Below are 17,599 nucleotides of genomic sequence, written 5' to 3' on the forward strand. Positions count from 1 at the left end.
AACAATTTTTACCTGAATCAAGTATTACTGTTGGTTACCAAACAGTGATTTTCTAATTCCATCACTCCTGTATTTATTAGTTGTAAAGTAGAGCATTTCCTTTTCTACCCATTATTCATTCATTTATGTCAGTATGGACTCATGGGGTCTTATTTTAGTAAATGAGTCCTTAGTCATCTGTCCTTATTAGGGTTATTTATTTTCAAGCTCAAATTGTCCCTTTTATACTTGGTTCTGAGTACTTTCGACATGTCCCCATCAGTTTTCAGAGCTTTTTTTAGCCTTTGGCATATCAAGATACTCCAGGAATCCTATTTCTAAGTGCATAAATAGACTAAAGAGTGGAGGAGATCTAGAGCACCAGTGTTTGAAAAGTAGGTACTTAAATGCTCAGTATTGCAGGGCACACCGAAGGCAGAAGGAACGTTAAATCTCTAACTCTCAGACACTGTCCTCTCCCTTAATTTCCTAGAGGTCTCACACTCACACCGTGCTGTTGTATTTTAACGAGACATGGAATTTTGAGCTTAGTTTGAACTTGCTTACCTTTCAAGTTTATCACATCTTGGCATTCCCAGACTTTTGATTTAGTGGTGATTACAGAACCAGTTGACAGCTGAGAACAACGGTAATCTGTATATGCTAAATCTCATTTAAACAGAATTTTCACTTACTAAATTAGGGCCCTCTTTCTGGATAACTGGAAGTGTGTTCAAAAACAGTTACCTCATGTTAGCACTTGTCTTCCTAATATCTTATGTATAACATCTAACTTCATGTTAAAAGAAGGCAGATTTCTGCTTACTATGTGACAAGAATTTCCATCTGATAACTGATCATTTGTGTCACAGACCACCTTTAGCAAGTGAGAGCCTAGTCACTTGGAGCTAACCAAGCCATGTTTGATAACCAACTAATGGCATAGCTATAGATAGGATTCCTTCCCTGTGGGAGATTAAATATAAATTCTGTAATTCTGTACATTAATACATGCCCTCAAAATATACTGTAGAAATACAGTTTTGAATATGTCAGTGAGGGAAGATGTATACTGTGAGATGTATACCAAACTTGATTGGTCCATGATGCTTTTAGTGTCTTAGTAATCTTTTCATACCATCTCTAGACCAAAGTTTCTTCTATCATATACAGTTTATGTTACTTAATGGTTTCTTTTATGCAGTTAAAAGGTTAGAACTTAAGAGCAGCAGTTCTCATGGCATTCCACAGATGTCACTGTGATGCCCAGGGTGTATCAGCTCAGTTTGGGGACTCTTGCTGTAAGCAAAAAATTAAGTTTTATGTCCTATACAACTGTTAAAATTTGTGTGCATGTAAACAAAGGCTGGATGGAAACGCAAAGTAAAAGCAATTGTTTGGCTTATAGATGACTAAAAAATATTTCAACCTTTTAAAATCATTTTTCTTTTCTGATTTATTTTCTGATTCTTGGTCTTTGTGTACTATCGAGATACTTATTCTTAGTTCCTCTCTATAGGAAAGAGCTGTAGGAATAACAAAAGTCTCCTTTTAAACTCTGTGGCAATAATAGTTCAGGAAATTTTATTGGTAAGAACCTAGCCTTTTGTGATTAAAATTAACTGTGTTCTCTTTTAGGACCATAGAGTGTTTTGGCTGATTACAGGAATTATGTTTATGGGAAGTGGCCTAATATGGAGGCGTTTGCTGTCTTTCCTTGGACGACAGCTAGAAGCTCCTTTGCCTCCTATGGTATGAAGGGTCTGGGTCACAGCAGTAGGTAGAGTGGTCACAACCATGGGCTCTAAAGTCATACACTCTGAGCTTACGTCATTGCAGGCTTTGTGACCCTGCATAAGTTAATTTTTCTAAGCCTCCATCAGTTTTCCTATCTGTCAGTTAAGTCACTACTACCTGCTTACTGTGTTTCCCTGAAAGTAAGACCTAACCAGACAATCAGCTCTAATGTGTCTTTTGGAGCAAAAATTAATATAAGACCCAGACTTATTTTACTATAATATAAGACCAGATCGTATCTAGCATAATATAAGACTGGTCTTATGTTAATGTTTGGTCCAAAAGATGCATTTTGTCTGGCTAGGTCTTGTTTTGGGGGAAACATGGTGGTGGTAATGGGAGAGTTAAGTAAGATCTATAAAACACTTGTCAGCCCAGTGCCTGGCATACTAAATAAGTTAGAAATAATTATTTTGTGTGGAACACTGTGACAAGGATTATACATCTAGACAGATGTTAGTAATTCTGGTGCAATTTTTATCATAACCAAAATTAAAATGTAAAAGACATTTATAGTGTTCTCATTAAGAAAAGATAGTTATTTTTCCCTGTGTATGGACAGATTGAGGAAATCATTTGAAAAATCCATATATAATAAACGATATTGTTGCATAAAAAAAAGATATAATTTACCTTCTTACTACTTGTAGTTTACACCACTGGAATAAATACTTAAAATTCTGACATGTGGCTTTGCTGTCTTTCCCTCAGTTAGTAGTTACATAATATGTCATTTTACTAGTGGCTTTTCTTTTAAGAAGGACACAAACTAAAATTGTTTTCTCTTCCTGCTTTATTTAGATGGCCTCTTTACCTAAAAAGACCCTTCAGGCAGATAGAAGAATAGAAATGAAACACAACTTCAGACTGAATGGACTTGGATCAAGCAGGGGTGTCCTAACAAACCGTTAGTAACAACTTGGTGAAAACTGAATTTTTTTATGGTATCACAGGAAACTTCTGATGCTGTTCATTATTTTCTTTTATAGAGTCAGAGACTTGAAAAAAAAAATCACTGATACTTAAATTATATTGTCTGATGATAAAAACATGGCAGTATAACACTAGAACTTAATTGCAGTTTCAGAATTCTAAGAACTAAAGTGCTTGCTTTGTAAAAAGCCAAACTTCTATTTCCTACTAAGTTAAACAGCTGCTTTTATAGACATATGAGCATGGAGTTATTAACACAAGAATAGATTATTGTAAAGATGTTATCTTATACAAATTGAAGAAAAGTGCAATTTCATGTCGAACGAAGCCTGGAAGCTTGACAAACCCAGTTATGGGATCAGGTAGCCATAGTTTCTAGGACAGAGAATCATGTTCTTGAGAATTTCCTTACTCTTAGGTGACTGAAAAGCTAGCAAAATATATATTAGCCTTAAAACAAACTCTGGAAGTTTGTGCTTTAAATCATTTTTTGACATGGCCTGATTTTCTTATATTTGCCCCCTTTTTATAGAAGCTGGATAAAAAGAAGGAAACGATAATTTAACATCAGCTTTAGATGGATTCCAGTTAATCAAGACTTCACTTTATTGACCCCTGAAACTATTTTTTCTTTGCTTGGCTATAATCAAAGCTTTTGGAAGTAGAGTCGAAAGAAAGTAGTTCCATTCTGTTACTGTTTTATAGCTTCTTTGGTCATTCCCGGATTTTTAGATTAAATAATGGTGTCACTCCAACCCCCAGAAAGGAAAATGTGTGTAGCTCAGTTATACTCTATATGCCCGCTCCTCAGAGGCTGGCAGATAGGCTTCCTAAAAGAGGAGGGTCATAAATTCTAGTTCTGTGATCCCTTGGTTTCACAACCAAATAGCTGATATGTGCAAGACTAAAAGCTGCTATCCTCCTTTACATCTGAACTATCTTTTTTAATAAGTTTCTGGAGGTAAAAGGCAGTTATACAATAAGACATTACAGTCATACTTGCCTCTAAAAGTAGCATGCATGGAAGATTCCAGAGGGCCCAGAGCAGCCCTTGCACTACAAATGTAGTCGTGATAAAAGCATAAATACACATACCCTGATGATGTGGTGGGGTACCTGATACCATAATATGATGTCATATGAGGAAGTTCAGGGGTCCATTTACCAAGTGGTTTGGTGATAGGAATAAAAATGCTATTCTAGCTGATTTGAAGGAAAACAGATGAAGTTACAAGTGAAGTTTTCCCCACTTTCATGTGTGGTTATGAGAAGCCATTAGAGGGAAGATGGCACAGCACAGACTGGGCTTTTCTTAGAGCACTAAGTGGCCCATGTGGCAACTCAACCATGGTCAGGAGCACGCTTTATGGTGTAGTTGTTGGCATGTGACTATGCAGCACTCTGGCATTGTACATCTGTTTGATAATACGTAGATTTCATAAGGCACTCTTCCTTGGCACACCTCAGAGCACTCTGTTGCTATTTTTGGTCTTATCAGGTAATAAATATTACTTAAATGTGACAAAGAATTGGAACCCAGAGAGCAAAATTTGATTTGACTAAGATTGGGCATAGGATAGACTTTTGGTCTTTTTTTCCTTCTTGTGTTAGTTTGTGTGCTTGGGTGAAATACTTTTTTTTTGTTTTTTTGATGAGTCATGTTTCATCAATAAAAGGGAAATTAAATGTAACTACCTCAGAAGTCTGATAAAGGGGATTTACTGATAGTTTATAAAATTCTCAAAGGTGGTTAAATCAAGTATGATTTTAAATTTTAGCTAGCTCTGTTTTGGTGATAGCAGGATGCTTCTTATATTAAGGTTCTCTTAAATAATATGACAGCCTGTGCCAAAAAAAATACAAAGTTCAGCAGTTTTAAATTTTGAATTAAAATAAACTGAGCACAAAAACTATTCTTGGAACGTAAGGTGATAGAATACCAAGCACTCGGTTATATAAGTAAGCAAGCAGTCATACCCACTGCTTACCATGTACAAGTGCAAGGGCTCTTAACAGACTGTCTTTGTCTTTGGAAGGCGTCTAAGAAAATGTGGCAGAACAGATGTCATTTTAGGATGCTATTAACTCTTGGTTTATTCTTGATAAACAGACTGATAACCACTAAACAATATCACTAAAAAGCTATTTATTTTGGTGAGTTATTCCAAGAGCTGTACACAGCTTTGGTTTTTGGAATTGTAATATTAAACTTGGGATTTACTTTACTTCAGTAATATCTTTGGAGGTGATCTAATAGATAGATGGTGCATGGAACAGGGAACTCAAGAGACCTAAGTTTATTCCCAAACTCATTTCACATCATATTTAGTCTGTTAGGTCTGTCATATAGAGGCATCAAACAATTCTGATCTTTTAGCTTTGAAGAAAATTGTCACATAGATAATAGACAAAAATTGCAAATATGAATGTGTTCTGATATCTTGAAATAAAGGTAATTTTGAGTTAAATTGTATAAATTCTGATTTGTGTTAGAGTAAAACTCTACAAGGGATTTCCATTTTTGTTAAGCATTTCAGAATCAGTGCTTAGAACTAGAGAATACTTAGTGGAGTGAAAATTAATCTATTGGGATAATACATTAGACTGTCATGTGTTAGTTTTTTTCTGTATGCCAGGTTTTTACATATTTGTCACATACTCGTAGGTTAATGTTTAACAGTAGGAGTACAACTTACATTATTTTTGAATATAAGGTTAATATGGTTAACTGTATTATATGAAAAACTTGCTTCCAGCTTTATAAATTTTAGCCTTCCCCACCTGCTGCTTGCTGGCTGGTATGTTCAATCATGGAGAACAATTAATCCTCAGGTAAATAATGATCATGTTTAAATATAGGCCCTCTCATTTAGCTAAATATGGTAACATGGCCATTTTATATAGTAATGGCAGTATAAAAGAATGCATCCTTCTGATGAAAAAGATCCAGTACTGAGAGAAACAGACCTTTACTAAAATGCAGCATCTTCAGTTTGTTCTACACTCAGACTTCTCAACTCATAAATGAAAACAGCTGAGTAATTTATGGTCCCTTAAAAGTAAACTTCCTTTTAATTAAAAATAATTCTTCAGATATGTTGAGCTGTTGGTAATTGTTGCCCAAACTAAACAAATGGGGCTTGTGTGCTTTTTGCTGTGCCATAGAAAGCCATGCAGCTAGCATACCTCCTTAAGAAAGATGAGACAGTTCCAGGAATGGTCCAGAGGTTGCTATCTAGGTATGTTCCTGTTTACTTTGTTTTCCTACAGATAACTCACCTAGTGCTCACAATTTTCACTCTAGCTTATCCTTGATCTCTAATTTAATTTTACTCTTCAGCTGGATTCCTGTTTCCCTTGACCAGTCTCTAATCTGCCCTTAGAGAAGCTGGAAGAAAAGGGCTCTTGTCATTTGCTTTCTCGTTTTATACATTTCACTAGTGTCAGAAAAAAAGATTCTTCCCTGATTAATACAGAATCAACTAGTTAGTTTACAGATAATAATGCCTGCAAATGTTTAGTGAAGCTGAGACCCCATGGTACACTCTTTTCCCTTAAATGTGCCACACTGCAGGACTGGCAGGTGAGACCCACTCCACCAGGACGAGCACAGGAAGCCAAAGTTGCTTTACTCTCCTTGGTCCCTCACTTGACCCTTACTGTAAGTAGCCTCTGGCTCAGGGCAGGTTTCTCCTTTTTACTCTAGTGCTGGCAGCACAACTTGTGGCATTCTAATGTCACGAAGGCCCTCTTGGGATAACTTAAAACTAGTGGAGAGTCACTAGATTCATCACTTGTTAGAGCAGCCTTCTCTACAAAAGCAAGTGATAGGTAAGTTTTAGTTTTTATATTTGCCCTTCACTATATGAAACACTGAAAATGCAATAATCTTCAATAAGAAAGGACCAAATCTTTTACAAGGGACTTTAGAGTTGTGAGGTTATCCCTCTCCCCCGTACTTTTCTCACTGTACTGTTCTTCCAGTTTTTTTCCCCTGTGTATTACTTACTTTGTTTCACTCTGATTGGAATGGGTCAACACTTTTAAAAGGGCATATTTATGAGGAATAGTGTACAGAGGTTTTCCTAAGAGAACCACAGAGAGGCCTTTCCAGTCATCAGAAAGATATAGGTATTCCTGTGGAAGAGGAAAGAGGCTGGTTTTAGCAGCAAGTTTAAGCATAGGAAGCAAGTTTAGCAGCAAGTTTAGCAGCAAGTTTAAGCATAGGAAAGAAGGTTTAGTGCAAAGGAAGTAAACCTTGGAAGGGGACATGAATAACCAGAGTGCCTGCGATTTCACATACTTCTGATGTAGTCGTAATTTCCTGTATCGTATTTCCAGATAGTCGACTGTTAGTGTATGTCTTTACTCCCAAGAGCCTCACCTCTGTCTAGGAGGCTCTACCAAGGCTCCACGGATGTGCCACTCTGTCCTTCAGAATTCTCACCCTGGAGATGACTCAGCACAAGAGAGGACAGGGCAGATTAGAAAAAGGGAGCAAAATCTTTAATCTGAGCCAAGGCTGTAGATGTGAAGCGCCCCAGAGAGTCGGGATCCCAAAGAACTCCTCCCAGCAGCAATGACAACGTGGTTCTGTAGAAGACAGACAGAATTCATTAACTCATCATAACATCTACTGAGTTCCTGCTTTAGTCCAGGAGCCTGGAGATAGAGAGATGAATAAGACCTGTTGGCTAGACCCCATGTGTTGAACATTTACACCAAATCTGTAAGTGCCTGGGAAAGGGACCGAGTCTCAGGTTGGTTTGTCTGCCTCTCTGGTGCCAAGGTGACACTGCTCATAACACACCTGCAGTACTCCCTGTCCTGTCAGAGCTCTGGAGCTGACTAAAGGTGTCCCCGCAAGAGGTTTCAGAAACCCAGTGGCAGCACTGCTTAAGTCAGTACCGAGCCCTCCTAATGCTAGTTTACTATCAGTTTCATTTCTTAATGCTCACATTTCATAGAAAAGTAAAATTTACTCGTTTCAGTAAAAGGCTACTGTGATTATCCTCATATTGTCTGTGTCTGTTGTTTAAATATATTAATCTGATTTATCTTTATACTCAGAATGCTTCGGTGTCTCCAATCCCAGGTATGTGTTGGGAAAGTAAAGGAATTTTAATATTGACCATCAGGAAGGTGAATTTGCAGTGTTGTACAAAAGGAATCAAATATAAATTACTTTTAGATACCACACTCCTATGTTAGTATAAATAATGGTTATATGAATATACTTTTTAGAAAATACATAGGTTCCTAATAATGTCTAATTTTTAGAAAATGAATAAAATTTTAAATGCAAGCCAAGCTTATGATATAAAGCATTCCTATGACCAGACCTTTTGAGAATCCTCCCACAAACAACAATCCATGTCTTTTTGTTGTTGGTTAAACCTAAACTTTTGTTATCTGGCTTGCTTATAAATGGATTAAAGCTAGGGTCACTAGTGGGCAATTTCCACGCAGTTCTCATTACCTGAGTGATAGTACCTACCACAGCGTACAGACCTGCCTATGTGCTCTTAAGATTTCTTCCGGCTTCCCTAGCCCTTCATCCTATAGTTGATACTTATCGTTCACACTGCTCTTTAGCATTTACTCCTATACTGACCTGCATTTTATTTAACTTCCCATGTGTATAAATCTTATTTTTCCTCAAGGGCAGAGACTTCGTGTCTCTGTTTATATCTTACAGCCTCGCACAGTTCTGTACAATATCATATCCATTCAAATAAATAAATGAAATCAGTGGTTTAGAGGTATATCTTAAGATAAAAAACCCTTTTATCTTCTGTATCAAAATTCAAAATGTGCATTCCCTTTGATTTAGCAGTCTTCTAAGAATTTCACCTAATTGGAAATAAGTAAGTAAATGTCTATGAGAATGTGAACTGAGGAAATAAAAGATCGTGTCCAGACAATCAAATACCATGCAGCATTACAAAGAATCAGATAGCTCTACATGTACCTGTCTGGGAAGAGGCAGCATGGAGTATATGAAAGTGAAACGGTGACAAGAAGTGTGGATGTGTGTTTAGATGTTTATGTAAAATCATACAAAAACTCAGCCCAGAAGAAAACACACCAAAATATTAGCAATGGTTATCCGATATGGCAAGGGTAAGCAAACTTTCTGTGAAGGGCCGAGATGACAAATGTTTTGCACTCTGTGGGACAACAGTGTCTGGAGCAGCTCCTTACCTGCTGTAGTGCAGTAGTAGCCATGAAGACGTGAGCATGCATGGCTATGTCCCAGTCAAATTTCAGACACTCACATTCCAACTTCATAGAAAGTTCATGTGGCATGAACTTTCAGTAGTCTCCTGTCTGTTTTTTTCTGACCACTTAAACATGTAGTAATCATTTTTAGTTCATGGGCAACATGTACAAAAAAGGCAGCCAACTAGAGTCGGCCCACAGCTGTGATTTGCCAGCCCTGCTGCAGAGGGTGAAATTGGGGAACTTTTTTTCAAAAAAGTGATGGGAGTATGTGTGAATGTAGTTTTTTGTGTTTCTCTATTTTTCAAATAAAAAGAAAACCTGAAGTGTGAACAAAATGATATATCATCCCCAAATCCAGCCTTAGAACAAATATTAGAAGTACATTCTTGGGACTCACCTTGTCCTTTGACCTCACGGTGATCATAGAGCTCCCAAACCTTGAGTTTGCCTGTAAAACAGTTTCTGTCTATTAATGGCCTTTGAAGACATACCATAATATTTTATGTTTAAAATAAGAGGAAAGGGCATTTTTTGTTGCTTTCCTTTTCTTCATTCCTTCAGGAGGTACTTACTTCAGGAGAAATCAGTACGTATTGGGCCTGAAAGAAAATGGTGAGAAAGGGAGACAGTGTTATTACTGTTCGTGTGGGGGTTTTTAACCAATTTTCATTGCACCCTTACACTCATATTTGTACATTTTTCAAGAATCCTTTAAAATGGCATACCTTTTGAAATTCCCCTTACAAGAATTGAGCTCGGAAAAGCATGTATAAAAATGTTTGTAACAGTGAAAACTGGGAGTGGACTAAGCGACTGATAGTCATTTAAATAATTGTTAAACTATGGCTTATCTACAGATAAAGTACTAGGCAGCCAGTAAATATGTAAGAATGTAGGACAGCATAGAAAAATGTTCTTGTTATTTTGGTAGGTAAAACAAAATCAAGTTGTAAAATTGTATATGAAATCATACAATATGGTCACAGTTGTTATAAATATATACCCACATAGTGTAATGGTTAAGAGTGTGTTAGCATCAGCTCTTAGTTCAAGTCCCTGCTCTGCCATTTCCTAGCAATGTGACCTGGAACAACTTTCTTTTTGATCTTTTTTTTTTTTTAATCTGTAAATGGGCATAATAGTTACTTAATAGCCTTGATGTGGATTAGATATATTTTAAGTTCTTATAAAAAGTTCTAGAAGGACATACACATCAAAAGGTTAATAGGCATTATCTCTGCAGAGTGGAATTCTAAATAGATGATTTTTAATTTTCTTTGTAATTTTTTGTATTTTCTAAAATTTTTACAATAACTTTCATTAATTTTGCAAGTTAAAAAACAATTTTTTAATTTGAAAATAATGGCCAAGTGTTTTAGGCCCAGGAAACAAAGCAGTGAAACAGGAAATAGTGGGAGTTAATGAAACTGCCATAGCCTGTTTTCTTCTGCTGTGGGCTCCTAGCAAAGCAGTGGCAAGTGTGACCAAGGACTAATGTGACACCAGGTCTAACTGGATGTTAGCTATAGGGGCAAATGCTGCAGAGGTGCAGGAATGCCGGCAGCTTGTGCCTGTAAAACATAGCCAAGGGACTGTGTCATGACCCCAGGACTCTGGAGTTGCAGTAAAAGTTGTAGGAATTCTACAGTGGACATGATTTAATAGGACATGATTTAACAAGGTATCAGCAAATACCTGTCCTTTCCCAATTTTGTACGAGAACACTACCTTTTCTTCTGGACATGGAGACATCCACGATTTACACTTGCTTGTCATGTCGCCAAAGGTGGTGTGTTTGCCATTATATATATAAACACGGCCATCTTCTCCCCCAATCAGCCCAGAAGTTATATCTGCTATCCTCAGGGGAGCTGCCATGATGATTTCATCTGTGAACAATGAAACCAGCAGAAGGAAGTGTCTAACTCCTCATTATCATCTTTTGCATTATTCCACTGCCAGATCCTAACCCAACCTCCCACAAATAATATTAGTGTGTGATTTCATCCTTACAGTCAAAGGCTTTTGTTTCCTATTTCATCGTTGGTCAGTAATGTGACTCTCACATTACCACCTTCACATTATCGTTGGTCAGTTGATGTGACTCTCACATTACCACCTTCAAGAAGTACAACTCATTCTTGTACACCGGCTCTGGTCTTATCTGCCACGAAATCTATCTAAAGGCCCTTGAGCCACTATGCTGTCTGTTATGAGGGCAGAGCTTAGATGACCCAATTAGAGGACAGTCTAGGGAAAGGGACTCAGTTCTTTTTGGCCAGAGGCACTGTTCCTTTCCTACCAAAGCCATCCTCATCCAGGTCACTCAAGTGTAGAACACCTCCAAATCGAGAGAAGCGGCGGTCTCCACTGAAGGTGCTGAGCAGAGAAGGCTGCGAGTCGAGTGTCAGTTCATACATCCGAGTGGCTCCACCTTGGTGCAAGGTCATGGTCAGGAATCCCATTTTAGACACGTCATCTGAAATAAACCACAGTATAGTTCCTGCTGCCATCACAAGAATGATAGGATATAGAACACTGAGTAAAATTCTTCATGTTTCTATACCACAAGTGACATCACTCAGAGTCATTACAGAACAGATAGTTTTAATGCCGGTCAACTCTGGTTGTTAGGATGGTACAGCTAGCTTGGGCACAGACCCAAACCCTGGATCAGCTTAGTGAAATCCCATCAAACAGGTGTTCGAATCCAGTCTTACCCCTCCAGGACTTCCTTCACACAACCATCTTTTTTTGTATCACAAACTGTGTCACTCTTCTGATTTATGAGGATGACAGTTAAGTTCAGGAACTTGTTGCAATGATGTTGCTAACTTTTTTTGATACCAGAGGGATTATTCATTATGAATTTGTACCAACTTGACAGTTAACCAAGTTTACTATTTGGAAGTGCTGAAAAGGCTGTGTGAAAAAGCTAGACGACCTGAACTTTTCACCAACAATTCATGGCTCCTGCATCACGATAATGCACCAGCTCACACGGCACTGTTTGTGAGGGAGTTTTTAGCCAGTAAACAAATAACTGTATTGGAACACCCTCCATACTCACCTGATTGGGCCCCCAGTGACTTCTTTCCTTACCCAAAGATAAAGGAAATATTGAAGGAGGACATTGTGATGACATTCAGGACATCAAGGGTAATATGAGGACAGCTCTGATGGCCATTCCAGAAAAAGAGTTCCACAATTGCTTTGAAGGGTGGGCTAGGCACTGGTCTCGGTGCATAGCTTCCAAAGGGGAGTACTTCAAAGGTGACCTTAGTGATATTCAGCAGAGAGGTATGTAACACTTTTTCTAGGATGAGTTTGCAAACTTACTTGTCCAACCTCATGCAACCCTTTGTGTAAAGTCCAAATTCTTGGCAAAGCCTTACTTACATAGAACCACAAGACCTTACAGAATCTGACTCCTACTTATGGCTCCAGTGTTGTTTGGGGCCACTTCCCCTTTACCCATATGTCACCCGTCAGAAATTTAAACCACAGCCCATTATATTTCTTAAATCTGGGCCTCTGAACATGTGCTACCTTTCTGAAATGGACACCCTTCCCTTACACCCCTCCCTTCCTGTTCTTATCCCTCTGCTGGCCAATTCCTGCAGAATTTGGCTGCTGTTCCTTTCTCTGGGAAGCCTTTCCTTACCTCCCGAGTCCAGAGTAGTTGCCGGTCAAACTTGCTCCCGTGCCACACTGCCTACTGCCTGCGTAGTTCATTGCTAGGCAGCACTGCTTTGTATTCACTTGTGTCCCTGCATCATACTGTCACTTCTGTTAAGTGATGGAACCCAGCCAATTAGCACAAAACAGTGCATCTCTTGGTGCAGTACAAAGACTACCTAAGTGTTTTCTGAATGAATGAATTCGAACAATTTCAAAACAAAGCTATATTTTTGTCTATACATTTAATCATATGGAACATAGCCTTGATTTCAGAAATGAGTACCTTCTCCAAAAATCAGCAGCATCTATGGGTTGGGTTGGTCCTCTGCGAGGTTTACTGTGTGCCAGGCATTGTGATGCTCTCGCATCAGTATCTTAGTACCATTGGTAAAACCAGTACTTCGTTCATGGACAACCTTATGCCTTTTATAGCCGATTGTCAACTAGAAGTAACTGAGCTCAAAGCAGAGCCAGCAATAGCAGTTAGAAATGAAAGCTACAGAGAAAAACAGGAGACAAGAAAGGGTACTTTAAAAAGCTCAGCAATCTGAGGCTCTTTAACATAAGGGTAAACAACCTGACCTAATACAATAACCTCCACAGGAACAATGTTTTAATAAAGTACAATCATTAATATTCAGGGTAAAAGCCCAAAGTATCAAGAAAAGTTGAAAGAAAACCTTTATTCCCTTCTTACGTTTCCTTTAGGGAACCTAAACTCCTTGAGTGACAAAATAACAGTAACACATGGAGCTCTGTTTACTCCCTGCTGCATCCTGCCACAGGGAGGAGATGTGTATCTTCTCCCTCTGGCTCTGCATGCCTGCAAGATGAGCACATTGGTGCTGGTTCTGTCTCATGTGGGAGCATACACGGGCCACGGCTAGGTCTGCCTTCTACATGGAGGCGTGAGTCCACATTTCTGCTGCTGCTGGGCCTTGACACCTGTCCATCTGCCACGCAGACCCAAACTCTCCTCAGAGAAAGTTTCCCAAAGTCACTCTGGGGACAAGGATTAGAAAGCCTGAAGGTTGGTTAGAAGTGGAAGCCTGCCCATTTAGACCACATTCTCCAGTCCAGTTTTTAGGAGGCATATATTTGATAATCTGATTCACGAGTCTACTTCTCACTCCAAATGCACGTTTTGCTACTAATAACTGATAAATACCCTTCCCCACAGTTCTGAATATAGCATCCAAGTGAATGAGTATTTTTACTCTTGCCATCACTGAGCATTACCTTTTTCATACTAAGAGTACATTATAGTTATTAACCAGCACTCTAAAATCCCCAGTAAATATTTAAACTGTTCGTTGTGTTTAGTGGCCACAATCTGAACCAGATTCTGCTGAGCCAGAGATAGGACAGAGGGGCATGCCTGACTGACATATGCAAAGCCCAGATTACCACCCTTGGGTTGCCCTGAAAGTAGATCCAGTTCTTCAAATTGAAGGTTAACCTCTACAACAGAGCTGTGATTCCCACTGCACATCCATCACAGCACTTCAGTGAACTCACAGGGACACTGCAGATAATTTTGAATTTTAAAGGTCACATGCTGACATCTCCCTGATGCCACATGAACTACCTGCAGGAGGCAGCTCACAGTTTCAACACTAGATCCTGACATGCCTTTCAAGATGTCCTATCTTCGCAAAACTGGAATTTCAGGAGTTAGGACAAAGTATAGGTACCACAAGAACATCAGTGTGGATTAGAAATGAGGGTAGAAGTATCTAATCTGTTTCCAGGTTTAGGAAGTTGTCCAGTGCCCAAAAGGAGTATATGCAGTCTCACAAGGCCGGTGCGCAAGCCCTGGGTTGCTTAATGCTCTCCTATCACCAACCTGAAATTCTGAGTAACTTTTAAACAAAGGGCTTCACATGTTTATTTTGTACTGTGCCCCACAAATTATGTGGATGAAATACAAGTGAAAATCTCAACAGGATTTGTGGGTTGTATCCATGTCGATAACCTGTGACGTGGTTTGCAAGAGCTCTTTGAGGAAAACTAGATAAAATGTAATATGGATCTCTCTTATTTCTTACAACACATGAATTTACAATTATCTCAAGGTTAATTTATACATATGTTATATATAATTTTGGGAAGCTCTAATTCATAACACTCTAGTAAAAAGAGTGGTGAGAAAAATAAAATCAATGTGTGTTGTAGGAGTTTAGAAATCACTAGCTAGACTCTATAAAGGAGAAAAAAAAAAACTAGTCCAAAGCTAAATCAGCAAGTTTTGTTGTTATAATGTTGTGTCCTGAATCATGCAATAAAAAATGTAACCACTGTATTGCCCAGTCCATTTCTGCTCACTATACAAATCTTGCCCATGTTGTATGAAACAAAATCTGTCTGAGCTATAGGAATCAGAACAGTGTGGTATTGGCATAAATCAGACACATAGGTCAATGGAACAGAATAGAGACCCCAGAAATAAACCCACACATATAGGGTCAATTAATTTGTGACAAAGGAGCCAAGAATATACAGTCTCTTTAATAAATGGTGCTGGGAAATAGGGCAGCCACATGCAAAAGAATGAAAGTGGACCAGTCTTTCACCATACAGCAAAATTAACTCAAAATGGATTAAAGACTTGAATATAAGACCTGACATCATAAAACTCCTAGAAAACAGACAGCAAGTTCCTTGACATTGGTTTGATGATTTTTTGGATCTGACACTAAAAAAAAGGCAACTAAAGCAAAAATAAGTGGGACTATATCAAACTACAAAGCTGCTGCACAGCAAAGGAAACCATCAATAAAATTAAAAGGCAGCCTACTAATGGGAGAAGATAATTGCAAATCATATATCTGATAGGTTATAATCCAAAATATATAAAGAATTTACAACTCAATAGCAAAAAAGAAAAATTTAAAAATGGGCAGAGGACCTGAATAGACATTTTTCCAAAGACACGATGGCCAATAGACATGAAGAGATGCTCAACGTCACTAATCAGGGAAATGCAAATCAAAACCACAATGAGATATCACCTCACACCTGTCAGAAGGGCTATCATCAATAAATCAACAAACAAGTGTTGGGAGAGGATGTGGAGAAAAGGGAATCTTCGTGCACTGTTGGCAGGAATATAAATTGGTGCAGCCACTATGGAAAACAGTATGGAGATTCCTCAAAAAATTAAAAACAGAACTATCTTATGACCCAGCAATTCCATTTCTGGATATTTATCTGAAGAAAACAAAAACACTAACTTGAAAAGATACATACATCCCTGTGTTCATTGCAGCATTATTTACAATAGCCAAGACATGAAAATAAAACAACTGTAGTGTCTGTCCATCAATGAATGAATGAATGAACATGATACACACAATGGAATAGTATTCAGCCATACAAAAGAATGGAAACTTGCCATTTGCAACAACATGGATGGACCTTGAGTGCCTATGCTAAGTGAAACACATCAGACAAAGACAAATATCGTATGATCTCACATGTGGAATCTAAAATAAACCAAAAAAAAATCCCAAACTGATAGATACGGAGAACAGATTGGTGGTTGCCATAGGTGGGGGAGGGAGGCGGAGGAGGGAGGTGGATGAAATGGGTGAAGGGGGTCAAAATGTACAAACTTTCAGTTATAAGTCATGAGATGTAATATACAGCATGGTGACTATAGTTAATAATCCAGTATTGCATATTTAAGAGTTGCTAAGAGAGTAAATCTTAAAAGTTCTCATCACAAGAAAAAATACTTTGTAATTATGTATGGTGATGATGTTAACTGATAATCATTTTGCAGTATATATAAATATCAAATATTATGTTGTATTCTTGAAACGAATGTTGTATTGTCAATTAGACTTCAATTTTTAAAAATGTGGAGTAATAGATAATCAATATAACAGATTCTCCCTAATCATTGTAATGTCTTGTCATGAACATTCAGTGAATTCTCATGGTACAGATAAGATTGCAAAACTGAATGCAAACATATTCTTGAAACAGAAATTATATAATGTTAAAAAAAAAACTAATTACAACCCCCCAAAATCTTTCTGAAAATAATTTGATGATATAAGAGCCTATAAAAAAAGATTAGATGGTCTAGTCCAGATGTTCCACCTCCAGAAATCTATCAAAAAAACTAATCAGAAAGGCAGGCAAAGATTTATATACATGCAAGTTCAATAATACCTTATTCACAACAGTGAAAAACTGGAAACCTATATTTCCAGCAACAGGATGATGTTAGTAACTGTTGGTATGTGCATATGGAAAAAAAATGTGATACAGATGTCAAGAATCGTGTTTTAGAAGAAGAATAACATGAAAACACATTCAAGATATAAGTAAAAAAATTGTAAGAGAATTACATATAGTATGAGCTTCAGTTTTTTAGATATCTGGATAAGGGGTGATTTTTCTTCTATATATTTGTATTTCAAGTTTCTACAGTAAGCATGATTCACTTTTGTAATCTTGGAGGGAGTAGATTTTTTTTTTTTTTAAGTTTCTTTCCTATAAAGTAAACAGAACAAAGGTGTGTTAACATCTCTCAGTGTGGACCTGTTTCTGGTGAACTGATTTATAAAATTTGCTGAGCTCCTCTCTAGCTCCAAACTGGGAGAGAAGCTTTAAAAACACACAGTCACTTTCATGTGTGAGTTGAGGTGGATGTTACCATCTGTATTATGCAGATGATGATATTAACATTCAGAGATGTTAAGTACCCCAAGGTTACAGAGTTGGCTGTTAATGAGTAAAGAAAATATGCAAACTCAGGTCTGTCTGGCTCCAGATCTCATAACTTTTCCCCCAATACAACGTGATCAATGAGCCACATGACTAAAAAGCAGTTTCATGGCTCATGACCTACCGTGAGTTGGGGCCCCAACCAGCAGCACTTGTGTCTGGCTGCCATTCACCATTACATGGCCACTTGACAGGGAGGTACCCAGTTTCCCCATTGCCTGTGAAATACAATAAATCAATGAAGTAC

At 37.9% G+C, this 17,599-nt stretch overlaps 2 protein-coding genes across 3 annotated transcripts in view; one reads left to right on the forward strand and one right to left on the reverse strand.

Annotated features, from left to right (window-relative positions):
* MRS2 (magnesium transporter MRS2) overlaps nt 1-7,724 on the forward strand; it is a 52,585-nt gene extending 44,861 nt beyond the window's left edge. The window contains exons 10-11 of the mRNA XM_081026642.1: nt 1,618-1,731; nt 2,578-7,724. Coding sequence (XP_080882768.1) covers nt 1,618-1,731; nt 2,578-2,688 — 225 coding nt within the window. The 3' untranslated portion in view covers nt 2,689-7,724. The remainder of the gene's footprint in view (nt 1-1,617; nt 1,732-2,577) is intronic.
* GPLD1 (glycosylphosphatidylinositol specific phospholipase D1) overlaps nt 7,168-17,599 on the reverse strand; it is a 51,193-nt gene continuing 40,761 nt past the window's right edge. Inside the window, exons 21-26 of one of the 2 annotated variants that reach the window (XM_081026620.1) lie at nt 17,477-17,570; nt 11,237-11,413; nt 10,663-10,823; nt 9,507-9,533; nt 9,332-9,382; nt 7,168-7,302 (exon numbers count right to left, since the gene is read on the reverse strand). In XM_081026620.1, coding sequence (XP_080882746.1) covers nt 7,216-7,302; nt 9,332-9,382; nt 9,507-9,533; nt 10,663-10,823; nt 11,237-11,413; nt 17,477-17,570 — 597 coding nt within the window. In that variant the 3' untranslated portion in view covers nt 7,168-7,215. Of the gene's footprint in view, nt 7,303-9,331; nt 9,383-9,506; nt 9,534-10,662; nt 10,824-11,236; nt 11,414-16,937; nt 17,119-17,476; nt 17,571-17,599 lie in introns of those variants that run through there. The other variant, XM_081026621.1, reaches the window with a different exon arrangement.

The sequence above is a fragment of the Rhinolophus hipposideros genome, assembly GCF_964194185.1.
Source record: "Rhinolophus hipposideros genome assembly, chromosome: 19".
Lineage (NCBI taxonomy): Eukaryota > Metazoa > Chordata > Mammalia > Chiroptera > Rhinolophidae > Rhinolophus > Rhinolophus hipposideros.